Here is a 27,996-nt window from a genome sequence, read left to right as displayed (position 1 = left end):
AGTATATTCTGTGTTATTTCTTTATTTAAAGTAAGCATTCAGTTAAATTATATTTCTTTACTTTAGTTTTCAGTGTTTAAACCACATACATTTTTTCTAAAGATAGTTCTGTTTGTCATGGTATGATTTAATTTTATTTCTGCACCTCAGTGCTTTCAGGCTTAAGCTCTAAAATATGGTATTTCCTATGTGTAGCGGGATTCCAGTCCACCAGGCAAAGAAAAGGAAACATTCGGACTCGCCTCCCAGTACTCTCAATGCTCAGATGCTCAATGGTATGATCAAGCAGGAACCAGGTACTTAGTTTGCTCTCAGATACCTCACTTATAAATTTAAATATTGTTCATTATATTTTAATATGTTGTGCACATTGTGCCTCAGCCATGCAGTAAATATTGTATTTGCATTCCTTACCATAGAGCTATGTAATGTTGTATAAGTGTAATATTGTCAATATGAATGTTTTGGCAGAAATGCAGCTTGAAATTACAAAGTTAATTTTCACCCTATTAGAAAATAACATGCGATATCTCAGTTGCCTTATCATGAAACTGTCAACTCAAGATGACCTAAAGTGTGTTCAGATACCCAGGTTAGGGAGCAGTATCCGTAAGTCTCACTGAACCTAGTCCCCATGAACAAAAAAAAAAATAATTCTACATTATAATAATGTCAACATATACCCTAGCTAGACAGGTTTTGTTATATTCTTGGATATTTAACGTCGGTAGACTTCCTATCCGAAATGCTACATTTCATAAAATCATAATACATTATATCAGAGCAGATAAGCACATGTTCATTATTTCATGTAATCATTCAGGTAGATTTTTCCCAGACTCACAGACAGTTGTTTACTATGGCTACAACCTCTGCACATAACCAATGAAAAAGATGTATCAAACGCAGTGAACCTGCTAAAACCCACAGTAATAAAAGCCTGTGTAAATAATTGGATTTTGCATTTAATAAAATACTTTGCTTAAATTGGTAGAACTTTTCGCAACCAGATATAAACTGTTATTCACTCAAGACTCAGGATATCTTTTTGTTCAATGTACATTGCAAGAGTTTCTTGAAGCTTTTTGAATCAAACATCAATGTTTTGCTCAGGATGTGGTTCTCCACTTAGGTATCCATTTTAAGGTTAGCTGAGAAGGAGTGTCAGCATATGCTTTTCAAAGTGCAGCATTTTAACGAATGTGCAATTTTCTACTAGCTTCTCGTACAGTATTACAGCTTTGTCTGACATCTTAAACCGCACAGTCTTCACAGACTTTACAGTCTTCCTCTTTAAAATGTTTGTTTTTAACCTTTTCATTAATCAATGTAATTCTTTTTTTGAAGAGGTTTTTCAATTCACTCATGTTTCACATGAGATTGTGTCTTTACAATGGATGCAGAATGCACATTAAGGATGCATATTTTATGGGTGTGTACACAGAACTCTCCATCTGTTTTGGGACTGAGAAGTCAAAAGTGTTATTATTGAGATAGCTATACAAGCAATTCAAACTTGAGGCGAAAATATGAAAATAAGGCAAATATGCAGAATGTAAAGTTTTATTTGTTAGTCTGCCTGTGGATCAGTACTTTTATGTTTAAAAGTAATACAACTCATTTTGAGTATAAGTACGTTGTTGTGTTGTGACAAACAAATTATGGTTTTATAAAATGTTGTCTTTGGGTGCTGATCCAGACTCATAGGTTGTTCTTTTGAGATTAATTTCCAAGACTCTGCTGCAGCAGATTTCTCTCTGTTTGTTGCAGGGTATTTCTGAAATCATGTCTTGCGATTACACACACATTGTAAGATAGCTTATACATGTCATTTTTGAACAGAAAGCAACACAATTATTCAGCCATTTTAAAAGAAAACCATCTCTGTGCACTACCTTAGCACTTGTAGGCTACTGCAATAACCTTTCACCCTCCATGGGGAATGGTTTAATCCAAATCAGACCAAATCGCACTAAACTGTTCCTACCACATGGTTGGTTTTGTTTGATTTACTACCTTATTTATCTGAGAACTCACATGAGCAAATAAAAAAAGTATCCTGCCTTCGAGAAAAACAGTACCAGGAATATGCAATAGAATTGTTATTGCTAGATCCCTTTTGTTATCATAAGCGTGTGCCGGAAACATCGAAGGCATGTTTTCTTTAATTTAAATTCAAAGCGGATGTATTTAGTTAAGTTTTAGTATTTTATTTTCCTGTGATGCTTAATGCTCTATTGACTCCATTGTAAAGTACCCATGTGGGCATCGTGTTTTTTTAAACTTATAGAAAACACTGGACTTTAGGACACCATTTTGCATGGGAAATGCATACATTACATGTATTTGAAGAAATAACTTTGACTTGAAAATGAATAAACTTATCTTTTTAAAGATAATTGACCCAGTTTTACAAGAGGCTATATATGCCCAAATCAGTTAAAGTGGTATCATATTCTTTGGATTGCCTAAATTTTCAAATTTTCTCCAAATTTCCCCTTGTGATCACTTTGACTTATCTTTGATTCATCTGTGTATTAACACTCAAGTCCTCAATTTGTTCAACTCAAGAATTCTTAGGAGATTCTAACTATACCTTTCAACTTCTAGCACTGATGACAGGTTTTCTTCCATGAAAGGTTGCCTTACAAATTCTGCTGTTTTAAGTCTTCTGCAAACAGTTGATTCTCAAACCCTCATCTCTGCAATGTGGAGGTTGTGATTTCAGCAAAAGGTGCTTTACAGTTTACCTTCATTGTATAGATCATTTTTCCTTCATCATTTGTTTATTTTTTTCTTATAGGAAGATTATTCTTTGTTGACTGTCAAATATACCAGCTCTCTTTCTTTTTAAGGATATTGCAAGATGCTAATAATTTTGAAGTGCCAACCTATATGGACACTTGTCTACATTTCATGCTGGTTTAGCCCTCCTGATTCAAAGCAGACCCCTAAGGGAATTACAAATGCCAAATCCAACATCACATATTGGCAATTCTTTGTGGCAGTACAAGAAGAAGCTAATAGTTGTAGGAAACACATTGGAGGCAGTTGCCCCAGTAGTTTTGTTCACATTTGAATTATTAAAGGGTATTTGTGAAAAATATGCTGCATACATTATGACTTTCTGTTTTTTTCATTAGATTCATTTTTTCCTCACAGCTTGTGTACATAGCAATTGCAATTGTGACGTCACTTTCCCAACATTACTGGGGACATCACATGGGGACAAACACATTTCGATGCACATTTTATTTTGGAGGTAACACTGAAAAGCCAAAATGTTGTCACTCTAACTGTCCTGTTTTTTCCATGTTGAAATTTCCTTTTCCCTATTTTTTCATATTCAGCATGGAGAAACACTTTACTTACAAAGCAAATAAATTAGCATTTTCAACCCCCCTTAATTTAATTCAGGATGGTTAAGCACTGAACCCTTTCCTTGCAGTGCTGGGTGCAATGCAGGAATCTGTCTTGTCCCACTTACACCTCATTCATATGTGCACTCGCACAGAACCCATTTTGAAATGATACTAAGAAGAACGCTTATGCAGACACTGGGAGAATGTGCAAACTCCATATGGACGCTGTCCAGCGTGGGAAGTGATTAAGTGAATAATTTGAATTAACTAGTGCATCTTTACTTAGCAGGACTGGTGCAGGAGAGTGACAGCTCCTATCTTGATCCAAACTACCAGTGTATCAAGTGGCAGGCACATCTACAAAACAAGTGGTGTGCCATTTATGATGTCAACTGCAAAGAACTGTAAGTAAACATAACCATGAAACTTACTGTTACATAACAACAATTCTGAAAGACTGACATTCATTTGTTCTGTTATTGTTTGGTCTCAAGACTTTGCTTGACAATATTGTTACAACTAAACACTGTACTTTAAAAATCTTTTACATTTTTGTTTTATCCTGGTCATCAACTTGAAAGCAATGTACATGTTGGTAAAAGATTACATACTATATTCTGAGAAAATCTCTGAGAAACAGGCCAAGAAGGTGTCAGAAATAAGAGAAGACTGTTGCCTCAGCTAAATCACATTCACCATTTATTACAAAAGCTGGAAAGGATGAAGCTGGTTTCTATTAAGTGAAATGATTGTTGTGCACCTGTTATAAGTTGTTCATGTTGTACCTTAAAATACACGACTTTGTAAAATAGTGGACCGAGACTTAGCAATTTTTTTCAACTGATTGTATAAATATTACTTAGTTAGGCAATGCAGTAAATCATGGCTAGTAAGTCGACCTTATCCAAGTATAAAATTGTAAACGACTGCTGAATTTGATAAGCAACTTTCCCCTCTTTGGACGTAGGTTGTCTGTGTGATTTCTGGGAGGAAGATGAGCTCTCCATCTAATATATAAAGCAGAGTCGATGTGTGTATGTATGTTTGCTTGTCCACCATACAAATCTGCACTGGGCATCCGATCGGCACCAAACTGGGGATGGGGCTCCTTTGTGACCAGGAGAAGGTCATGGGGTATGTTTGGTTCGGCTAAAAATGTTTGTGGTGACCGGCAGGGCACTTTTTCACCGACACAACGTTTGGCACACGTTCCCGTACTTATCATCGACAAGATGGCCGCACGTTGCAACAGACGTTCACCGCGGCGTCATCTAGCGGCAGCTTTGGTCTCTGTGCGTCGCTCTTTACCCATATTTCTTTAAATTGCCAAGAGATGGCAGAAGTGTCCAAGTATGAGAAGGCAGACTGCTTTGATTGGGTGAAGGGGAACTGCCGTATGGATATAAAACGTGTATGACCCAGTGCTGTATTTCATTCGCCAACGTCCGTTATATGCAAGCATGTTTGAACAGAGACTCGCCTTAAAAAGACAACATCCTTCCCCCACCATTTTCCCCAAACGCAACACCGGTTGTATATCACTTCTCTCTATAGTTACCATCGCCAACTGTTTGTTCTATTTCTATATTCTGTTTCTTTCATTTGGGAAATTCACCGGTTATAGATTCCCGGGCAATGCCGGGTACTCCTGCTAGTTATATATATAAATTGCATAATGAAATTGTGTGGACCTGAACATACATCAAAGTGTGAACCTTACAAGAGATGACTAGAGCTCTAACATCTGGAAACTGTTTTCTTAAAAAGACCAGGAAGTTGAAAAAAAAAATTCCATGCAAGCTATGAAAAGTAATACAGTGGAACCTCGGGTCATGACCGTAATTCGTTCCCAAACTCTGGTCGTAACCCGATTTGGTCATGACCCAAAATAATTTCCCCCCATAGGATTTTATGTAAATACAATTAATCCATTCCAGACCGTACAAACTGTATGTAAATATTCACAGCGTAATAGTAAACTAAATGTAAAAACATTGGATAACACTAAGAAAACCTTGAACAGAGAAAAGTAACATTGCAACAAGTCACGCTATAGTCTTACGAACCGCTCTCTGTAAACACACTTTTTTAATGAGTTTTAAGCGCAGGGCAAAAAATGAACATTTGAAAAATCTGTAATTTATACAAAAACTAACCATAAACAAACCTTGCATGAGTCGAGTTCTGGCATGAAGGAAGTGAGGAGGAACTGGGTGGAGAAGAGATTACAGTTTTGAGGTAAAGTCCCTCTGCGCGATGCACGTCTGACCGAGAACAATGTACTGTGGAGAGACTGAACATGTGCGTAAATCACTGGCGCGTACGAACCGGAAGGGAAACGAAATAGAGCACAAAGAGTTCACAGCAAATGCACAGGGAGAGACTGAACACGTACGGAAATCATTGGTGCCTTCGAACCGGAAGGGAAACTGGCTTGTTCGTCACCCGAGTGTGTGGTCGTGAACAGTTAGAAAAGTTTGGTGAACTTTTTGGTCGTAACCCAAATTGTATGTGTTCCGGGACGTTCGTGACCCGAGGTTCCACTGTAATATATTTTTTTTTCTTAGTTGTATTTATAACTTGAAATGTTTTGCAGAACATAGACTATCACGTAAAAATATAATTTGTGGTACTAATAGGCTCATACACAGTAAAGAAAAATGGAAAAAGCTGCAACTGAAAGTTACCTAATGGCCATAAAACCATAAAATGGACTTAAAACCATAATGATCTGCTTGAGATCTCTGCCACTCTGGTCACTTTTTATCTGTCAAGGATAGGGAGTAAAACTTAAACTAAAATATCACAAAGAATTACAAAATTGTATGTTATAAAAATAAACAACAAGAGGGAGGATGAGACTTGATGAAGTAATGCACATCACAACTAAGCAAAGGTAAAACAAATGACCAGCTACATTTAATGGGCCTTCCTGGTGTCACAAGTGCATTTGTCAACATAAGGATTATAAATATTATTTTTTCTCAGGTATGTGTATAATTATGTTAATGTTTACTGTTATATTCATTACTAGGGGGCTCTGCCCCCGCTCACTTAGCTCGCCAACCCCCAGGCAGGCGCTACGCGCTAGCCACTTCACGGCTCTGCCACTCGCATATGGGGAAGGGGATGTACAATTTAAATAGATTGTTATTTTCATGGGAATTGTTACATATACACTGCGGTGGGCTGGCACCCTGCCCGGGGTTTGTTTCTTGCCTTGCGCCATGTGTTGGCTTGGATTAGCTCCAGCGGACCCCCGTGACCCTGTAGTTAGGATATAGCGGGTTGGATGATGGATGGATGGATGGATGTTATATATGCATAATAGACTGTTTCACTATTTTATATTACAGCGAGTAAATTAACTAGTAAAAAATAGTAAAACGTAATAAATTGAAAGAAAATTATGTTTCATGTTTGCGTTAGAGGTATTCGTTGCGTTATACATTTTTGTTCTTTTTGGCTTTGAAATTAAATACTTTTTAAACTTACACTTTTACTGTAAAACTTCAGTAAAAACAATATTTGGAATTAACATTTCATCAATATCGCATTGAATTTTGATTCCATGTTTAGAGTTACATCGTGACAACACAACGTATAATTGCCTGTGAGTGAATATCGTTTTTTTCTCTCTAATAAATAAACCAACTTTTTCGAATGTTTGTCCCTGTGATTTGTTAATTGTCATAGCAAAAGATATTCTAACGGGAAACTGTAAACATTTTAATACGAATGACATATCAAGATCTCCTTTGGCGTCTAATGTTTATCTGCAGAAGTTGTACTACATTATCTTTCTTGTTGCGTTTGGAATTTACATGTCAGAATTGTTTGACCAATTTTGAATACAACTAATCTTGTCCTATTGCATAGCCCATCACTCATACATAAATTACACAATAACATTACGATACATCCTTCTTTCAACAATAATTCAGCTGGTGGAAGACCGGACGGTGTTAACGGTTGTAGATATTTTATGGGATATTGTAATTTGATGTTTTCATCTTCCGCAACATCACCACCAACTGTTTCAGCATAGTCTATTGATACACATTTAACAAATTTGCCAGTTTGATCGTAAAAATTTACAAGAGCTTAGAGAGCAGGAACAGTGTCTGACAAAAGTGTTCATACGAATGAAAGGTGAGAGGACCGTGGGCGTGGGCCGTTAACCTGAAATGGTTGAGAGGAGGGCGGGACTTGAAATCTCTTGGCAATAGTCTCGTCTCGTCTTAAGATTTTCTTTTATAATAGAGAGATATTTTGTGGTTATTGTTTTCTATTTGGGGAAAACCATTTTGTGAGATTCCTATGGGTACTTCCATGTTGTTTATGGCAACGATACATGTTTCTGTTCATATAGTCATGGTGTATGAAATCATCAGAATACGGCTTAAAAGGAAGTTGAGACAGATTCAACAACAAAACAAACTCATTTATTTTTATACTTGATTTTTACCTTCTGTTTAGAGCAAAGGAAGTTGAATTTCTTGTGTACTAATGTCTGCCTGGTCACTGACTGTTCTTTTTAATCACATCTGAAGAAGCCCTTCATTTGCCCGGCTTAATTCACTTTAAGAATAAAAGTCCCTGTGACAATGTGTAACTTTTCCATCACAGTCATAACACCTGATTTGTTTTTTCACCCCTGTGTTTTTTATTCTGTGTAACAGGTTATATGCCCTCTGCCCTTTCCTGTTAAGCTACTTCTTGCATACCTCATGAATCTTAAAGATACTTTTGGCCTCTCTTTCTCCTACCAGTCAACTGTTGTCCAGGTCCCCTGAAGCTTCATCTGTCTAGTAGTCCAGTGGACCTTTTAAGCCGTTGCTTGCCACTACTTACAGAAATATCTCAGAGAAATTTTCTAAGGCTAACCTTTGAAACTCCTAGAACTTGCTCCTATAGCTCTATCTAGTGGCCACAGGTCCCCATGCAGTCCAGAATCAGACAATTCAATCAATAGCATAATGAGTCTCCATGCTGCGACCAATCTGCTGTTGAAACTCTTGGCATTCCCCATTGTCCTTTCACTACATACTGTAACTATTTCCAGGCAACTCTGAATGCCATTTCATATCTAGGCAGCATAGTGCCCCATGTTACTGATAAGGTCTATGCTGTTGCTTATGGCCAGAATCACATTCTGGGTTCTGTCCTTTAAAAATCATTGATCATGTACTATGACGCTATACTATGCCTCATTGTTTTCTGTTGCAGTGTACCTATGGGCTTTGTTTAATGATAATCATCCTTAAAGTGGGGAATTTACAACAAAAAAATTAACAACAAGTAGCACAATTCTCACTAGTACTGTCATATCAACAGAAGTGAGGTGTTTACTTTGTGCGAAGACTAAAAATTCTTTCCGCAGCTATAAATGATGAAATACTTATTTTAAATTGTGTTGTTGAAATGTAATTTATACAGTATGTTATTTTTACTCACTCACTGTGCTTTACTACATATATGTTTGTGCTTAACAGATTCCATCTCCCTACAGCCTCAGTTGTGCAGGTGCCGAAAATTGATTACTTGCCATTCTTGCACATGCAAGATAGAGGTTAATAAAGGCAGGTGGCTCACTCACTTCTATAACATCTGTGGTAATGTTTGTATTTCTGTAGACTAAGGGACATGAGCAAGTTCCCAGTTTGTTCAGTAACAATTCTGAAAGCAATTTGATGCATAACTAGGTTCAATACAGAAATATGGGTTACTTATTTTCTTTAGCACCAATAGCACAACCACATGAAGAGTTATAGATTCCTCCTTCCTGCACAATGTAACAATTTCCTAGCCTGGTCATCTTTATAATGTCTATATTATACAATTCACAAAGGGAAGAAGTTTTAGGAAATTATCCTAAGGGGCAATTCTAGTTTTTCCATTGGATGTGATAGCACAGCTTTGTAGACTGTATAAAGAATACAACATTCACATTAATAGCAAGAAAATGTGTTAAATCGTCTTGGCATTCTGAACCCCAGATTAGCATTTTGCAGAGATACTATGAAAGTTATTTTTTTATTAACCAGAAAAGGAAGGGGCAGCAATGTGTGGATTCCTGAGCAGTTAGCAATGAGGAGGAGTATAGTTTCGACTGAGTTTTAACAGTTGTGGAGGGGGACAAAATGTAGTTTCTACTAGAAGAGTTCAAGGCATAGAAGAGAAACCATTGCAAATACATTAAAATAAATAGTGAAATAAAGGATAAATAAGAGCTAGGAAAAGGAAGTAGATGTCTTTATGCTTTTGTCAGTGTAGATTTAATAGATCAATTAGGTTGTTCTGTTCAAGCTGAAAAGAAGCAGAAAACATGACTTTTGATTTACCTTTTCCAAGCTGAAAAAATGTTTTTTTGATATACATGGATAAAGGAGGTTTAGAGGTTAAAGGTAAGAAAACTTTGGCTGTAATCACACACCAACAAATACTGAAATGATGTTGTTAGGTTATTATACAGATTGTGTTTTCTGTATAGGAGGAGGAGGTTAGGAGCACACACTGATAAAGCGCATTGCCGCACCCACCACATGACAAACCAACTCAGGACCCAGTATAGCCTGATGAGAAAATTCCAAGACATTGCAGTCTTCCAGGTTAATTTAATTAGAGCTGCTCCAAAGAGCAATGCATATATCAGCTTCAGATCTTCATGCAGTGAGCAGCCTGCAGAGGGGAGACGAATGTTTTATTTTTTAAGTGTGACCCTAAGGAGACCATCATTAATCTGTCTGATAGGTGCTCAAGATAAATTACCTCTCGTGTCTGATTCCCAGGAAGAGAAATGGCTCTTGCAACCATTTAAGCCCTTAACTTTCAAAAAGCAGTACACAGCAAGGCCAACCAAAGCTTTCATAGGGTCATGTCAGTGGTTGTCTGCTTATATGCCATAGAATGTGGTTCTCATATGCGCACATGCAATTGTAGTCACATAGAAGTAAATGCAAGTTGTATAAAGCAAATGCAAATCTGTAGTATATTTGTTTTAGAAGCTAAATACAGTAAGAGCCAACAGGCTCGCCAGCTTATGAGTGTAGGTGCAGCAAAGATTTATTTGTGTGGACAGCAATGATAAAAAAATGTGTTGTTTTGCATTTCTGCTGTGTTCATAAATCCTGTAAAAGTATTTTAGGAGATAGGAAGGAATTATAGTTTTCATGTGGCACATTTTTCACTATTCCCGGAATGCAACATATTTAACAGTACTTGACTGGCCTGGACTGGTTTTAAAGGTTAATTTTTTAGACTGCTTAGTTGTAAATTAAATTAACAAATTAATTTAGGAATACATGAATGGACTATAGTAACACATAGTCTTACAATGCAAAAATGCAGTCTTACAATGTAAAAGTGCGCATTTGAGAAGTATTAATTAGCAACAATCAAACTATCTATCTATCTATCTATCTATCTATCTATCTATCTATCTATCTATCTATCTATCTATCTATCTATCTATCTATCTATCATATGTTGCTAAATATATGTTTTTTTAATTGTCTGGTGTTCATATTCACACTAATTGATTTTGCATAGATTCCCCATTCATACTTGGGTAGACCATATTCCATGTTTCATTTTGTCATTTTGTCCCCTTAGAGAACTAGTGCCTGCGGTCTATTAGGGAAGTACCTCCAAGAGGCATTTTTAGGAATCTATTGTGACCACTAGCAGGTGTTGCAGCACCAAAAACCCCAGAAACAATCTCACAAACACAAGTCCCGGGATGAAATACAAGGTTTATCAACAACAATACCATACAAGGGCTTCTCACACATTATATAAATGAAAGTATTTTCTTTTCTCTGTCTCACTCTTTCTCTTTGTTGTGGCACAGCTGCTCATTTTATCTATGACTCAGGAGTACTTCTGGATCAAACAAGAGCCCCACGAAGTAGGATTCTCAAATCTCTGCAGCACCAACTAGCAATCCCCACTGTACCCATGGGACTAAAGTTCCTAGCATGCTGTGCAGGTGTCCTTACTGGAATCTTAACACTGGGATGCTGCCATCTAGGGTATTGGAGGAGTAAATAATCCAAACAGACCCCCCCCCAAACACCTCCCAACCCCGCGTTTTATCACTAGATTGGCCTCCCCAGCTAGGTAAGAAACCTGAACCTGTCCTTGATGCTAGCATATCCAGTTGTCTGGCTAAGGCAGGGAACATCCTGTCTATCTATCTGTCTATCTATCTATCTATCTATCTATCTATCTATCTATCTGTTTATCTGTCTATCTATCTATCTGTCTATCTATCTATCTGTTTATCTGTCTATCTATCAGTATGTAATTGGAACTATGTGTAATCTTCTCGCTATCAGTTTTATTTTGGTTTAGCAATCAGTTAAAAGGATATAAGCCTCTGTCTGTAATCTCTTTTTGAAAATATATATATTCTAATGGATACCTTACAGGAAGTGTGTGGTGTTGTTTTTTCAGATTCTCCACTCTGATTACTTGCATATTGCTTAGCAAATATTCTGTAAATTGGTTCTTTCAGTCATTGGTCACTTTATATGTTCTGTATTTGCTGTCATTTCTCTCCTTTATTCAAATGTCTCTTGTACGCCATATTTATTTACTTGTTGATAGTTCACACATGAGTATGGTTAAGTTTCGTTTAGTTTCTTACCTATTTGCTTATTTATTCAGTTTTCTCTCGTTTTTTTCTGCTAGTGATTCCTTGGCTTGGCTGTTTTACATAGAATAGAGGATGGTAGTTTAAGTTATGTGGATTCCGTTCATACTTAGTTTTTTCACCTTAATTATTAGGGTTGGAAGGAACGTGAGACTATCTATAATGTTTCATATACCTTCCTTTGTTGGTTGAGAGAGCTTGGGAAAGGAATGAAACCATGGGTTTGTAAAATGTCAGAGGAATGCTGAAATTCACCAAAGGTTGTTGGCTTGTGCAAATAGGTAAGCTGTTTGGGTACCAATTTTGTGCAAACTTCATGCACATGTAATCATCCATAGCTGATATCCAAATGTGTAGCAATAGCGGACAGCATGATCTGTTTGTCTTCTCTTATGTAGGCATTTGCTGTGTCAATGTGGGCTTGCATATGCGATAGATGGCTAACCAGACTTAGCGTTGTTTATTACACTTATTCTTCTTTTTTTAAGCCTTTCTACCCATTGTGGTGCCAAGCTTTTTACAGCACAAGGTAAAACATAGTCCCTTTGCCACCACCTTCAGTCCTCCACACAGGCTTTTTCATCTTCCTCCTGACTCTGTCTGTTGAGTGCTGGCGATTGGCCCGTTTTTATAGGGCACCTGGAAGGACTTCAGGTGCCCAACGAGCTTCTTCCGGTGGCACTTCCGGATATAGCGGAAGTACTGCCAAACAGGGCCCTGAAAATGGCCAGGTGCCCCCTGGCGCTTATATACTCATGACCTGTGGCCCCGCTGAAAATCAAGGGGGTTGCCCTCTGTCGGTCCAGGAGAGAAACTGTCCTGGAAATACTCTGCCCTGGTTCTTCCATAATCAGGGCATCCCAGCCGGGTAAGGACCCCGGCCATTCGCAACACCATTAATAAACTTTTAGTTGAATCATGGCTGTTTTCACTCTGTCCTGAGCCAACATCCTTCATTGAATTTCAGCAGGTTTCACTCCCTCTGCTCAAAGAAATCTCACTATGATGTTCTATAATGGTGTAGTCTCGCAGTAGAGTTCCCATGTTTATTTGACCATGGCTTCAACTGGACTAACAGCAGACCATTGTGCTCTGTGTCTTCAAACTACCTATAAGCCATTGTGAATGTGTTATATTCTGCCAGTTTCTATCCATTACAGTTTCTCCATAATTAAGGTAAAAATAACTGTGATTAATTTCTAATACAAAACAGTTTTAATAACCACTTGCCTGGAAGTTGTAGATTATTCCAGTTAAGTTTATTGAACACTTTTGTGTAACAGAAACAATTGAATAGACAGTGAAACACTATAATCAGTCAACAGTTTAGTTTTTTTTATTTTGAGCCACATCACAATGTACTTGAATATAGCACTTTGATTGATTCTGTCAATAATGCTGTATTTAAAAAGATATGAAGATGAAAAATAAGACATTATTGATTTTCTGACTATTAAATGATTTATTCAGTCATTTGCTTAATCAGACCAGTTTATTTACATTTGTTGATTCAACAAACATTTTTTTTATTAATATATTAAGATACAGAAACCAAATATTCACAAGGGACAGTAGTTGCCCGGAATGCTAAATGTTTTCTAGCTACATTAGCCAGAACTGTGTATTTGTCCTCCTATAGTTCCTCCACTGTAACGGAGTAAAGTCAATGTCAATTTGTACCTCAAGTCTATATGGCTAAACAGCTGTTTTCGTGGAGGGGGAGTGAAGCAGAGTCTGATGGCAGTTCATGCATTTGCATTTTATTTCAGACTGGTTCATCTGGTGTATGTTGATCATTATCAAGTTGGCCAGAAGTTTTTACAAGAACTTGTAGCTCCTGCCAAATCTCTCCTCTCTATTAAATCCATTTAGGTATCAACTTGGTTCAGTGTTTTTGAGGATGGCATTCTAGTGCTTATTGTGTATACGTTTTGTTTATTAGACCCAAGTGGAATTGTTCAGGAATAACCTTACGTGTATCAATGTGTAAAATTATACAAAATACAAGCAGTTAAAAACTACATGCCTGAGCTATGCAATAAGAATATTAGTCATACCGTACTATCAGAAATCCCACTGTAAATAAAGTTTTTTTTTTATCTTGCATTGTGCTTCTGTTCTGGACATTCAAACAGAACTCCCTAGTTTAAGGGTATGGGAATTGTCAGGTATTGCATACTCTGTTGTGCTTATCCTTAAGCTCACATTTATTTAATATTTTATCATCTTGCATCTCTGATTTTTATCCTAACCTTTGGTTCTTAGACATTGTTGTTCTTTAACCTCCTTGACGTTACAGGAATATTATTGTAGAGTGTGACCTCAATTAGTCATCATAGCTCATTGTCAGACATGCAGAAATCCTTTAACGGTTTTGCAGTAGATTCTGTACCGATTCAAAAAAGTTCATTGTTGCTTAGAGTGCTACAAAATTTCAGTATGAACCCCAACTTTGCCATTTTAGTAGAGGAACTAGTATACATATATCCAATTCAGGACAATGTCACTACATTGACAATGTTATATTCATCTATTTTTTGGAGGCTCTGTAGTTGGCCACAAGGCAGAATTCAGCTCCAGATGTGTGCAACTTTATCTCCAGGCAAACCCACTCATTCGTATGGCACAAGTCTAGTAATATATTGGATGTGGTTTGGAAACCCCTCACAGGCAATATCCAGACCCTACACAGATATTGTGGGAATCGAACCCACATGTGTGAGTCAGTTGTGCTACTCATTGTGCCACCCTTCCACCTAATCCTAGAATAATTCAGTGTTAATCATATCAGCACACATGAATTCATAAAAACATTCAGGTGAGCAGATAGCCAATGTAGACATTACCTGTCTGTAGTCTGATAGCAGCAAATCTGTGTTTGTAATATCTGATCCTGCTTAATGGTCTCATAATGGAAAGTTTGGTGCAAGTATGTTGTAAACAAGTTGATAGCTGCTGTGTAAATGAAGACAAGTGCAAACTGGGCTGGAATGGTTGCACTGCAAAGATTCAGGCTACAACAGAATTAAATAAGTTCCGTATTCTCTTTTAGTGTTAAATTTTCAACAGTTTTTACCCAGTGGTAGTTTTTCTTCTTTTAATCTGAATATAAATTAAAACATGCTATACCAATACCAATATGAAAAATTGCAAACCTAAATGCAGTCATGAATAGATTAGACAAATCATGTTTTTTTTGCAATAGTTGTATAAGTTGAGAGTGCCTAATAAATATACCAATTAATCAATTTTTTTTTACTGACTCTTTTTCATGAAGTGTGATATCTTCAGTCATTTTTTCTGCCCTGATATATATATATCTACAGTATATATGATCTACAATATATGTCCTATGATCTTCACAATCAAGATGTGTTTGATCATTCGTGATGAAAACAAGAAAAGGCCTTTTAGTCTATTCATATTGGCCAAGGTTTATTTTCTTCCTTTTCATTGGAATCTGTTATATTCAGAAATGTGTGAACATGTCTCTTAATGGTTTTGATTTTAGTTATTTTTTAATTAAATTTGTTTAGTTTTGCACCATTTCAGATCCATTTTGCTTACCCTCCAGCACCACAAAATCGCAGGGTATGAAGATCCACATCTGAAAAGGCAACCTGTACTTCAATGACAAGAGAAGATCAGATTTGCATTACTGAAGTTGTGCTATAGTTGTAGAAGAAAAATATTCTGTTCATGAAAGAAACATAACTCAAAAAACCTGTGTGACAGTGATTACCACCTGAATCTTTTACATTTCACAATATTTAAGGTTTTCATCAATACAAATTCTGCAGAAAGCATGTGTTATGAGTCCTCACTAGTATACAGAGCATTGTTGCTCATTACACTCTCACTCTGTGGTGTATTGATGTAACACCAAAGTCAAATTCAATGACTTCTGAGCCTCTTATTTATTAATTTGTCACTTCTAATTGTTCATATGTAACATTCATTTAACTAATTCACATATCTGCCTATTATATGCTCAAAATTATGTAACTTCTGTATATAGTAACTAAAATCTGTATGATTTGAAGGCTTATAATGTTTAGGGTAGACCAGACGATCTCCATATTTTGTATACATTTAGATAATGTCCACAAAATGTAACTAACATTCTTATAATGAGTAGTGCATATGTATTACTGACCCATAAATTCCCCAAAATGTTACAGAAGGTGTAGTATACGGCACTATTTTGATCAATACTCCTCCTCCACCTCTGTCATGCTCCAGCCAACATTGCTGTTGTCTGCTCAATAGGCTATGGGTGACTGACACATAAAAAACTCTTTCATTAATGGGATGAAGTATCTTTGTAGTATAAATATTTTATAATTCAATCTTGTCATGAGTGACAGCTTACCATTACTGTGCTGCATAGGTCATTGTCTTTACCATGCAGCATTTGTCAGTGTCTTTACTTAGCTATGTGATCTGTGTAGCTTTAGTTATACTAGGAAAGGTCAACCACAGGGCATTTTTTAGGTTTAGTTAGTAAAATAAAATCAAATTGTTATTGGTTAGGACTCTGAAAGTACTATTGACAGATCCATCCTTTTTTTTGAGAAATTGGTTTGATTAATTTTTGTGATAACAACCCAAGACCAATTTTAATGCCAGTGATTTTAGGCAGAATTTTCTTTTCTTTTCTTTTATTCTGTCACTCAAAATCAAATAAAATAAGTTATCTATTATATATAGATTAGTTAGATCAAGACAACCCTTGTCTCAAATGAATTCATTTCTTCATAGTCCATACAGAGTATGGCAGTTTTTTAAGATGAAAGGGACATCACTGAGAGTTTGAGAAAGATGATCGTCACATTTTTCTGAATCCATTTGTTCTTCTTCACTTGATTTTGCAAAAGATTGTAAAGTTTCATACATTTACCAATTTTCTATTTAAACATGCTGATGCCTGCTAAGTGAGAGACACGTTTCATAAACATTGACTTGATAAACAATTAATCTGATGAAAGTGTTGATAAGTTGTCTGTTATCAGTCTGTCAATCCATTTTGTATATTTGCTTATTGGGACATGCAGAGTTTGGCAGTTTGTAATTTCATTAGCAGGTGCAAAGCAGGACAAAATGGTTTGACTCACTCTGTAACAGCAATTTACATTTATGAATCAATCAAATAGCATATCTTTGGACAAACCTATGTAAAACATGGTGAGAGCATGAAAAGTCATAAAAATAGTATCCCAGCATTTCCCATTGCAGTATGGCTTATACTGCAGAATAAATGTCGACATAACTGAAAAGTGTAATCTTTTATTTCAAAAATTTGGAGAGGCTAAATAATATTGTTATATGTTGCTGAATGCTCTGCAGTTCCACTTGTTTTTGTTACAAAGGAATGTTTTTATTAGCTTATTGCACGATCAGTTACAGATAAAGAGGTGTTTAACGCCCATCCATAAAAAGAAAAACAAAGCAGTTACCCTTTTAGTATGATGCTGACCATAAAGATTTCTTTCCAAAACCAGGTTCATCTGTCTTAATTTATGTTGCATACCCCACTGGGGATGTCTGTCATCGAATGTAGACCCAATGTGTCACTATTACTTTGACCTTTTGAATCCTTCCCTCTGTCACAGACACATATTAATATATACAGATAAAGGCCAAAAGTCAGGCTAGGAAGAGCTGATTGGAAACCTGATATAGTCAACAGTACCCAAAGGCAAGCAAGGAAAACATTAGTATTTTTTTCCCCTATAAGTGATCCTGGAGTATAACTTCAAGGAAGTTACCATAGATTTTATTTATATCAGCCACTCAAAAAGGACTACTTTAAGCTTTTAACTAGGGCTGGGAATCGATTAAAAAAAATGATTAATTAATCACATAAATGTATGCAATTAATCATGAATAACCACATCTAACATTAAAACATGTAATTATACAAATAATACATAAACTATGAAGTAAATACACACTGAATCACAAAATTAATGTAGAATCAACACAAAAGAATTAAAAAAATAATGGCATAGTTTAAACTTAAACAATGACTTTAACCCTGAACTTTTAACAAAAAACTAATTGAGCAAGTACAACCTGAATTTGAATGCCTTCCTAAAAGGCAAATTGAAAAGAAGGCAAAAAGCAAATGTAAAAGTTAAATGATTGAAACAACTATTGACTTTGAATGCACTGCTGAAGACTAATTTAAATGAAAGACTAAGCATCTCTGAAATGGGCATACATTAAAGCCTCTGTTAAAACTCTATGAATATTATCCTCAATTGTTCATTGCCATCATTCACTTGACAATTATACTCTACACAAGTGATCGCTATTTTGTAGGCAGTTTAGCACGTGTAGAAATGTAATATTTTTGTGGTTGGTAGAATCATGCCTTGGGATTTTCTGAGTTACAAAAAGTGTGTCACGACAGAAATACAGTTGGAAAGCACTGCTCTGTTTACACATTTCCTCCTGGCGTACTAAAAAATATCTCTGATATCTTGCTTAAAAACTGACACTGTGCATTACTTGGATGATTATATTGCATTCTTTGCAGAAATTAGCAAAGATATTACAAACTTAAACATGGGTAGGGGTAATCATTACACTTCTGTTTAGTAGAATTTTGTCATTATATTAGGTCAGTAAGCTGGCAACTTAAATATAGAGATACTCAAGTCTTATTTTGGTTTTAGTACCACTCAAAGATAACTTATTTAGCAATTATGTGATATGACTTAGATTTGATCTTCTTACAGAAACATAAAATGAAAAAAAAGAGCATAACTTTTGCAACATTTCTCTAGCATTGCATCAGGACTGCTTTAACAACACCTCTCCCCGCTTCCTCCCACACCCCCTACTCCCATGCACCTATGTCATTATGTATAAATCAAGAAAATGAACACCAGTATTCTATATTGACATGTGGCATATCATTATCACAGGACCAATCATATTGCACACATTTGGAGCAATCTTTGGGCTGAGAAAGTTGTCTCCATTAATTTTTTGACCAGATCTCGCATATTCCCTGGGAATTACCTTTGTTCAGCATATGTGAAATTTCTACAGTTCTAATAAACATTAAGCTCATCTGATTGCATGGTGTCACATTTCTTTGGCACAGCTTGTCTGTTTGGATAGTTTCCATGGAAACCTGTCCATCCATCTTGTACAAAGATTTACACCAGCTGTGCAAAATGCCATTCAAACAGAGAGGTTTTTCTACCATTTCATCTAGCAAAAGTACTTAAAACAAACTGAACCTGTCTGTAAAATTCTGTTAATGTCTAATGGTATATTGTGAACTCTATAAAAATCAGTTGTCAACTGTGTGACTTTGAAAAGATGCAGTATAGACCTAGCTTGACACACAATAAAAATATATCAATTTAATAATGCTGCGGTTGGTTGGCAGATTTTCTAATTGTAACTTCAGTGAAGTATAATGTGCTATGTAGAAGTATAAAATACAACTGTTACTATTATTTCATTCAGTCATTTTTTTGGTTTTATTAAATTATTAAGCATATATTGTTGTAGTATAGCGGTTAGCACTGCTGTCTGGCTACTGCCAGCTTGCTGTCTGTCACTGTACAGTGTACATTTTCTCCCATTTTCCCTCCTCATTGCAAACAACATGCAATTAAGTTAAGTGATTAAGTGATGCCTCTCATTGTCCGAGGTGGCTGGCATTCCATGCATAGTGGGTTACAGCCTTGAGCCCCGTTCCACGAAGAAAAGCTCTGGCTCCTTTCTACCTTCTGTTGGAAAAATTGGGTTCAGAAAGTGGGATGAGTAGATATTCATAATAAATTAGATAGTTCAGTTGAAATATTCAACCCTTACACTTTTTGTGATTCGGGGCAGTAAGTGAATTCACATAATGAATGCAATGCGGAATGGTATAATGGATGTACATTCGCTTTACTTGCAAAATCTACAATTTAAGTATTAAAGTTTGGGTCATGTTTTAATTTATTCACTTCTGATATGTACTTTTTTAAAGGTACACTGGAATGCATGGTATGTACACACAATTTTGTCTTTCAAGAACTCCCAGAAGGATGTAGTCCAATAGCTGTCAGATACCTAGGTAGCCATTGATTATCAGAGCTACAACCTTTCTGACTCAACAGGAAGAATTTAATCAAATTGCAGTTTACAACAGTGATCTTCACATAAATAAGCTTTTTCATTTGTCCATACATGAATGCAACAAGTTTTTAATGAAAATGATAACTAACATTCTTTAAAAAGCATGCTATTTGCTGATACATAGAATCTTTATAAATACCAATGTTTACTAAGATCTTGAATTAAGTATATAGCAAACATTGCAAAACATTATGCTAAGCAGCTGGAGTCCTGGTGTGAAATTATAGTGCCTCTTTAAGCACTATATGCACCAGTGAACCGCTGCAATATTAGTTGGCTTCCCCAGAAAGCTGTATCTCAGCATGACACTAGCATTATGAGATGACCTTTGGTCTTGTGCTGCCAAAGAGAAAAGTATTTTTTAAATTCTTTTGTCAATGTTTACAAGCTTATGTAGCCTTCACTCTGCTTATGTTCAGTTTAGCTGAAAATATGTCCAGAAAGCTTATACAACAATCAGTAAAGTGACTGTGATTTTAATTATTAAAACAGGCTGATAAGTAAATTGCACATCATACTTAAAAAACAAATGTACATCATTAACCTTAATTATTTGCTTGCTTTTGGGATAACACACAAAAATTTATCCCACTGTAGGTTAGTTCCTAGAATGATTGTGTGTACATTTTCTGGAATTAAATTAAGACTTGCCCTTAAGACACCAACTGTGGCTAAGAGCAGTTTATTTGTCAGTGGCATTTATTCTTCTAACACTCTTCCTGACAAAACTGTAAGCCACAAATGGTGCACAGAAAACAAGCACACACTTCTGTAAACTATAAATGCTGCAAATATAACATTTTACCTTTTTCCACCAAATGTTCCTTTACCAAATGAGATGCATAGGGTATCCGTTAAAATATTACAGAGGTTATTCTACTGCCATATAAAATTTCTATGTATTTTCCAAATAGTTTATTCTAAAATTTATTCAAGTATGGAAATTATCCGCAAAGTCTTTGAATTGGACTAGTCAAGTCCGTATTTGGGCTCCACTGGAAATGACAAAACCTCAGGATCCTGTGTGTGCATATGAGATCTTAACATTGTTGTTTGTAACATGCACTACACCTGAACAGCCCTCATGTGCAATAACTAAAACATGAGGTCGGGGAGACCTTGGGACTACAGCGCAGATCTCATGTACCATCCATCTGCCATTCCAGCAAGCCTGATGAAGGTACAAAGCTGAGTAGTTTAAAATTGCACAGCTGGAGATGCTAAGACTAGTGGATGCAGACTGAGTGGTCTGTGGCCAGAAGCTAATGTTGCCAGTAGGACAGTGAGGACTTTGTGGTCATCTCTTAGAGTAAATGTACAACCACAGAGATATAATGCATATGCTAATGTTCACAAGACTAGATACATCCAAAATCCTCATGCCATTATTTTTGTTGACCTGAAGATCTCTAGAAGTAAAAGGTTTCTATATCCCATTCTGAATCTGAGACAGAACAGTTCCATGAGCAGCTCCAGATGTATCACAGGTGAGTATGGTGTGGCAACAGAGGTCAATGTCTATGCCCAGGGTCCATCTTTCTTCAAAAGCTGACATAGAGGTGCAATAGTAGTAAACTATTGCAGCTGTATTCTAGATAGTGTATGGTCATACCCGTTTCTTTTAATTGCATTTACAGGTATGTTAGACTGGAGTGAGTATAAACCATCTGCTGACAATCAGAAGCCTACAAATTCACATTACACTAAGAGTGAGATTATGTCTGTTCAATGCAGAAAATTCTCTGTTGAGATGGTCATCATTGGTAGAGGATGTGGTACAATGCTCTGTATCATCAAATGACCACCCCTAAACTTCCTGCAAAATGGTAGACACAATCTTTTGAAAACAACCTGAATCAGAATTGAGGACAAATGGCATTCTAATGTATTGAAAACACCAATATAAGTGGCAAACGCAGTGAGTCCTTAACTGCTAGGTTGGAGTAGAACTTGTAGATATTACTGATGGAGGTCTAACTTTGCAAAAAATATTACTGGATATAGGCAGAGTGTAACTGCCTTTTTTAGTGTCCATAGAACGTCTGACATTTTTGCATCAACCATGTTGGAAATTCATGGATCAACATTAACACGTTCTGTAATTCCAGCTGATACTTTCTCAAAAAAGTCAGTGGGATGTAGTGTGGTGGTGGTTAGATGATAGGACACACTGTAGAATCTAGCAAAAGCTGATGATTAAAGGCAAAGATACTGCCAACTCAAAGAACGATGGTCACTTCTCTTGCCAATAGATCTGCTAGTGTCAATAACAGTAAAAACAAGACTATTAAAGAGGTCAGGCTTCAAGAGAATGGTGCCATGGAAGGAGGCATTTAATTTGCATTTAGGAAGGATCTTGGAACCATAAAACACTGAAAACTCTACAGAACCCATAGTGTCAATGTTGTCACTCCAGTGTCTAGCAGTAGCAAAAGGCACACATTCTCCAGTTTCTCTGTGCAAGTTTTCAAAAAGGCATGCCTTGACCAGGCATTTTAATGACCATGGATGATACTGTAGCTGAATGGTTAATATTCAAAAAGTTAGTTTTTTTCACAATTCTGACATAATTGACTATTGGCTGAGACTTCTATGCTGTTGTGGCATGTGATTTATAGCCACAATTTCTTGCCATCTGAGTCCTCTCTGGACTAAAGTGCATAGGCTTCATCTCCTGTCGCTGCAGTGTGAGCAAGAAGGGTGGTTAGTTTAGCAACAAACACTGCAATGATAATGATACCACTTGGAGCACAACAAATATACTTTTGAACATGGCCAAAATGACATAAAATGTAAAAAAAACCATGAAAGTAAATAATCACTTGATTTTACAGCACATTACTATTTGTAATTTTAATTACTAAGGCAAATGTCAACAGCAATGAGCTATTCCAAGAGAGTCTGAATAACTGAATCTTATTTGAACTTATCTTCCAAAAATGAATTTGGCAAACAGCGCAGTTTCACAATAGTTACTGCAGTTGTGAAAATGGTTGCACAAAGAAAAATTATAACTGTCACAAATGAAAAAGTAATATCTTTCATGTTTGGAAGCTGTAGTTCTCTGCTAAAGTTCAGCTTGTACAAGCAACTAAGAATACTCAACTAATCCCAAACCTAAATTACTAAAATGTGGTGCAGCAAGATCCAAAACCGCTTAGAGCTGCAGTCATGGATTAAGTTAAGTTTAACCATTTTCTTGTTGTAGCATAAAAACAGTTAAACATTCAGTTTTGATAATGACAATGATACAAAATAATCCATCCATCCATCCATTGTCCAACTCATTGAATCCAAACACAGGGTCACGGGGGTCTGCCGGAGCCAATCCCAGCCAACATTGGGCGCAAGGCAGGAACCAATCCCAGGCAAGGCGCCAACCCACCGCAGGGTACAAAATAACTATAGGGTTATTTTGGGTGCAGGCTTAGGCATAAAGTTAATAATTTATAAAACACAGTAGTAAAGAATTTCACAAAATAAGTTCATGAATTAGGTCATGCTAATCTTTTTAGGAACAGATTTTAGAGAGGGGGTTGTACACCAGGAAGTTTGGGTAGAAAGGGCAGACAAACAAATATACCAGGGGTGGCCAGCTTTGATCCTGGAGAGCCGCAGTGGCTGCTGGTTTTGTTCCAACTCAGTTGCTTAATTAGAAGCCAGTCCTCACCAATAACAGATCTTATTTAATTTCATGGCTTGTTAGTGTTTTAACTCTACCATGTCAGTTCATTCTTAAATCATAGATTTTTTTTCCTTTGTAATGATTCATGTATCATCCAAGTGATTTGAAGCCTAAAATGGATGAGTCAAGTCATTTTCAGTTCTTCACTTTTTCTTCAGTTTCCTTCTCAAACAGTCTGCAGTACTAGTATTTTGTACCATGTTAGCCATTATGAATGTAATGAGAAGCCAAGCAAAATGACACGTTTTATTGGCTAACTAAAAAGATTACAATATGCAAGCTTTCGAGGCAACACAGGCCCGGGATTACATCTTGCTTGAAGAAGGGCCAGAGTTGCCTCAAAAGCTTGCATATTGTAATCTTTTTAGTTAGCCAATAATAGGTCAAGCATTTTGCTTGACTTCTCATTACTTCTCAAATAGTGAATGATGAATACACACGATTGGAAATGGAGACAAGCTTGATGTAGAACTGCTGGTTCCTTTGTCATTTGCATCATATTTCTAATAAGGAGCATTTAAAATAATTAATACAGCCATTTAAGACTAAAATAAGCAGTTAAGGGTTCAAAATCTTAACAAGCGAGACAACTAAAATGAAGCAGGACAGTGTCACTTGAACAATATGTGCTTCATCAGCAAAGAATGAAGCTTCCCTTGAAGCGATTGGGTTAGAACAAACACATAAAGCCACTGCTGCCCTCCAGGGCCGACATTACTTAACCCTGATTAATGGGTCTGAGTCTTAAACAGCAAATACATTAAATAAAGTTGATTAGTAGCAAAAACTAGTCACTAATTGAGGAAATAGTTAGAATGAAAATATGTAGTCACTGTGCCTTTCCAGGGCTGGAGCTGGCCACCACTGAAATAAACAGTAAATGGACAAGGGCATTAATGAGAAGCACCTAGATAAAAGGTGGTACACATACCTGAACCCAACAAGGAAGGTTAGGTATGACCAAAAATGGAAAAATAAAAAAAAAATTATAAATGCAAATTTAGCTGTATTTTCTTTCCAAATTCTATGGCTACTGAAACGGTACTGGGAGCAAGTATGACGAGTGAATATGGTTCCCACAGTCCAAGTGTTTTTCTTTTAATGTTTTAGTGAAATTTAAATCACAACAGTTCACCTAAAATAAAGAGAAAAGTTGATAATCCACACACACAAAAGAATGTTCTGTGTATTCTATTTACTGTAGATGTATAAGAGAAATTTCCGTTATCTAAATAGCTACAGTATGTAAAGTTCATATTCCATCATAATTAAGCGAACACTTACGTGAATTGAACATTACTATTAACTTACTAGGATTGTCTCTTACAGTTATAGTTAAAGTAGAAAAGGGTTGTCCCAAACAAAAAGTTGAGGTTGACCACAACTGATTGTGTTCCAAGAAGTTTATATTTGTGAAGAGGAGAATAATTAGGCAAGGTAATTTCTTGAAAGTGAGATAAAAATCACTGATAGATATAACTGGTAAGAGGCTGGAATGAGCAACGCTAAGGAAAAATTACGTAAATAGACTGGCCAAAGTTAATCCTTACAAGAATCACTGATTAAAGCTGGGGAATTTGGGAGGAAACTAGGGTGGTTCAATGGAAAATGTAAGAAGGAGGTAAAGCACCAAACACTGTTGTTTACAGCTGTAGGTTGCTTCCGACACAAATGTACTAGGTCAAAAGGTGCATTGCGACAATCTGTAAATTGTGATATAAAAATAATGAACTGTGTAAAATCAAAACTGAGACTTTGAAAAGATTGGAGTTCAGGATGGAATTCTCATTTAATTCTTCTTGGCAAACTAAAAATTGCAAAGAAAAGATTAGTAATTTTGAGTCACACTGTTAGTGCACTAGCGTATCCTGCAGTGTGATGGTCTAAGGCAGGGGTGCAGTGGCTACAGGTTTTCCTTCTAACCCTTTTCCTAATCAGTGAGTAGTTTTCACTGCTAATTAACTCCTTTTCCCTTCATTTCAATAGCCCTGTTTTTAAGGATTCAGTCCTCTGAATTGATTTATTTCTTCATTAAATGACAGCCAAACAGAAATGAGACATGATGACCAGCTAAACTGGAATTTCAAACTCCAACTAGTTTCACTCCAACCAGTCTCTTAATGAGAAGCTGATTCTTGCAGTTAATTAAACCCGTTATTTAATTTAATGGCTTGTTGCTGCTCTCATTCTGCCACAGCAGACATTTTCCAAATCTGTTTGAACACCATCAAAATGTTTTGGTGACCTGAGCAATCAACCTTACAGAGACCTTCACCTTTCTTTATTTTCAGGTATTGTGCGATGGGCACAGGTGAGCTGCTCATGTGATGGCATGTTTGATGTCTCATTATTGTTTGGCTACTAATTAAGAAAAAAGAGACAACTAAGGGACCTGAGTCAAGTTAATTAAAATGAAGGCAAAAGAAGTTAATTAGCAGTAAAAATGGCTCACTAATAAAGAAGATGGTTAGAATGAAAACATGCAGCCCCTGCGGCCTTTGAGGACTGGAGTTTGACACCCATGGTCTAAGGCCTTGCGGAGGCTTCTTTTTGTGGTCTATTTTTAACTGATTAAATCAGAAGAGGTGGAAGTGATATCACTGATCCCCCTTCCAGAGTGTTTTCCTCCATTCTAGCGGCAGAAATCGAAACTGAGTTAAGGACTCTACCTGTACCATTTTCGTCCTTCTGTGCATATCCACATCAGTCCCTATAAGACAATCACCATGTTCACATGTTTGAAAGCTGTTATTTAGTGGTTCCATGTGGCTGAGAACATTAAGTTAATTGCCCTCTCATCATTTATTTTTCTTTTCATTTCTTAGGCCAATGCCAACTTACCGAGTAGATGCTGACAAAGGATTTAATTTCTCTGTACCTGATGATGCTTTTGTGTGTCAGAAGAAAAACCATTTCCAAGTTACAGTTTATATTGGAATGCTGGGTGACCCAAAGTACATCAAGACAAGTGAAGGATTCAAAAGCATCGATTGTTTTTACCTAAAACTTAATGGTGTCAAGGTAAAAAAAACAAAACATGCACACACACACATACACTTAGACAAAATGAATAAGGTATGCACAGAATGAAGGGTTGAAATTGGAAGTGGGTATTGATAGGAAGCCTGGAAAGCAAAAGAAAAAGGGAGTCAAGTGTTAGTGTTCAAAATAAGCAGTGTTATACCATATGTGTATCACTCTAGAATGACCAAACCATACAGATCCATAAAGACATTACATTTAATTAACTTGTAGAAGCTTTTTTTATGGAAAATTAAAGCAAAGACTATATATTATAATGTGACCAGAGAATAAATGACAAATTAAACAGCATTTGCAAATATTTAGCCATTAGGAAAGAAGCTGTAAACGTTAAGCAGATATCATCATTTGAGAAATATACACTGACTTTATGAACCTTCTATGTATTTCAAGAGCCATGTGTTTGTGAAAGAGTACCATGCATACAATTTCCAGTACAGACTTGACTCCTTCTATAGTACAGTAGTCAAATTTATTCTGAACTCCATAGCAACTGACAGTGTTAAGTTCTGAAATAAATTGCAGAGTTTGGAAGAGAAAGTCGTTCATAAAACAGTATTTTTTTTCTGTCTATTAAACAGCTGGAAGCCATGAATCAGACCATCAATATTGAGCAATCACAGTCAGACAGAAGCAAAAGGCCATTTAAACCCGTGGTGTAAGTATTGCATCTCAGCACCATTAATCCAAGCATATAGAATTTTGTTGGTTAGTACTGGAATATGCAAATTTACTCCTCTGTCACTCTTTTAGGGATTCATACCTCTGTCTAATCACAACATGGGAGGTGGGACAATAATATGGATGTGCTTATGAAATTCTGTTGTTCACATTCCACTCTGCTTTGTCTTTATTTTAGGGTTACTCTTCCTCCTGAGCAGGTAACAAAAGTTACTGTAGGACGGCTTCATTTTAGTGAGACTACAGCAAACAACATGAGGAAAAAAGGCAAACCTAACCCAGATCAGAGGTGAGAGATAAGACCATGCTAATCTATGAAGAGTCACAGCTTATGACTTTGCTCATTTGTTTAGAAGCTGAAAGAAAAGTGATCTTATTAATGCACTTAGAGACTACTTCTTATTTGAGCATGAATTGAATTTGAC

At 36.4% G+C, this 27,996-nt stretch overlaps 1 protein-coding gene across 6 annotated transcripts in view; it reads left to right on the top strand.

Annotated features, from left to right (window-relative positions):
* Positions 1 to 27,996, top strand: part of myrf (myelin regulatory factor) — a 161,702-nt gene that overhangs the window by 98,157 nt on the left and 35,549 nt on the right. For 5 of the 6 annotated variants that reach the window (XM_039755349.1, XM_039755357.1, XM_039755339.1 and 2 more), the window contains 5 exons: positions 196 to 296; positions 3,649 to 3,766; positions 26,674 to 26,869; positions 27,472 to 27,548; positions 27,750 to 27,860. In XM_039755349.1, the coding sequence (XP_039611283.1) occupies positions 196 to 296; positions 3,649 to 3,766; positions 26,674 to 26,869; positions 27,472 to 27,548; positions 27,750 to 27,860 (603 nt within the window). The remainder of the gene's footprint in view (positions 1 to 195; positions 297 to 3,648; positions 3,767 to 26,673; positions 26,870 to 27,471; positions 27,549 to 27,749; positions 27,861 to 27,996) is intronic. The other variant, XM_039755331.1, reaches the window with a different exon arrangement.

The sequence above is a fragment of the Polypterus senegalus genome, chromosome 1 (assembly GCF_016835505.1).
Source record: "Polypterus senegalus isolate Bchr_013 chromosome 1, ASM1683550v1, whole genome shotgun sequence".
Lineage (NCBI taxonomy): Eukaryota > Metazoa > Chordata > Cladistia > Polypteriformes > Polypteridae > Polypterus > Polypterus senegalus.
Note: the sequence above shows the minus strand (reverse complement) of the source record. Positions and strands in the feature narration are given on the sequence as shown.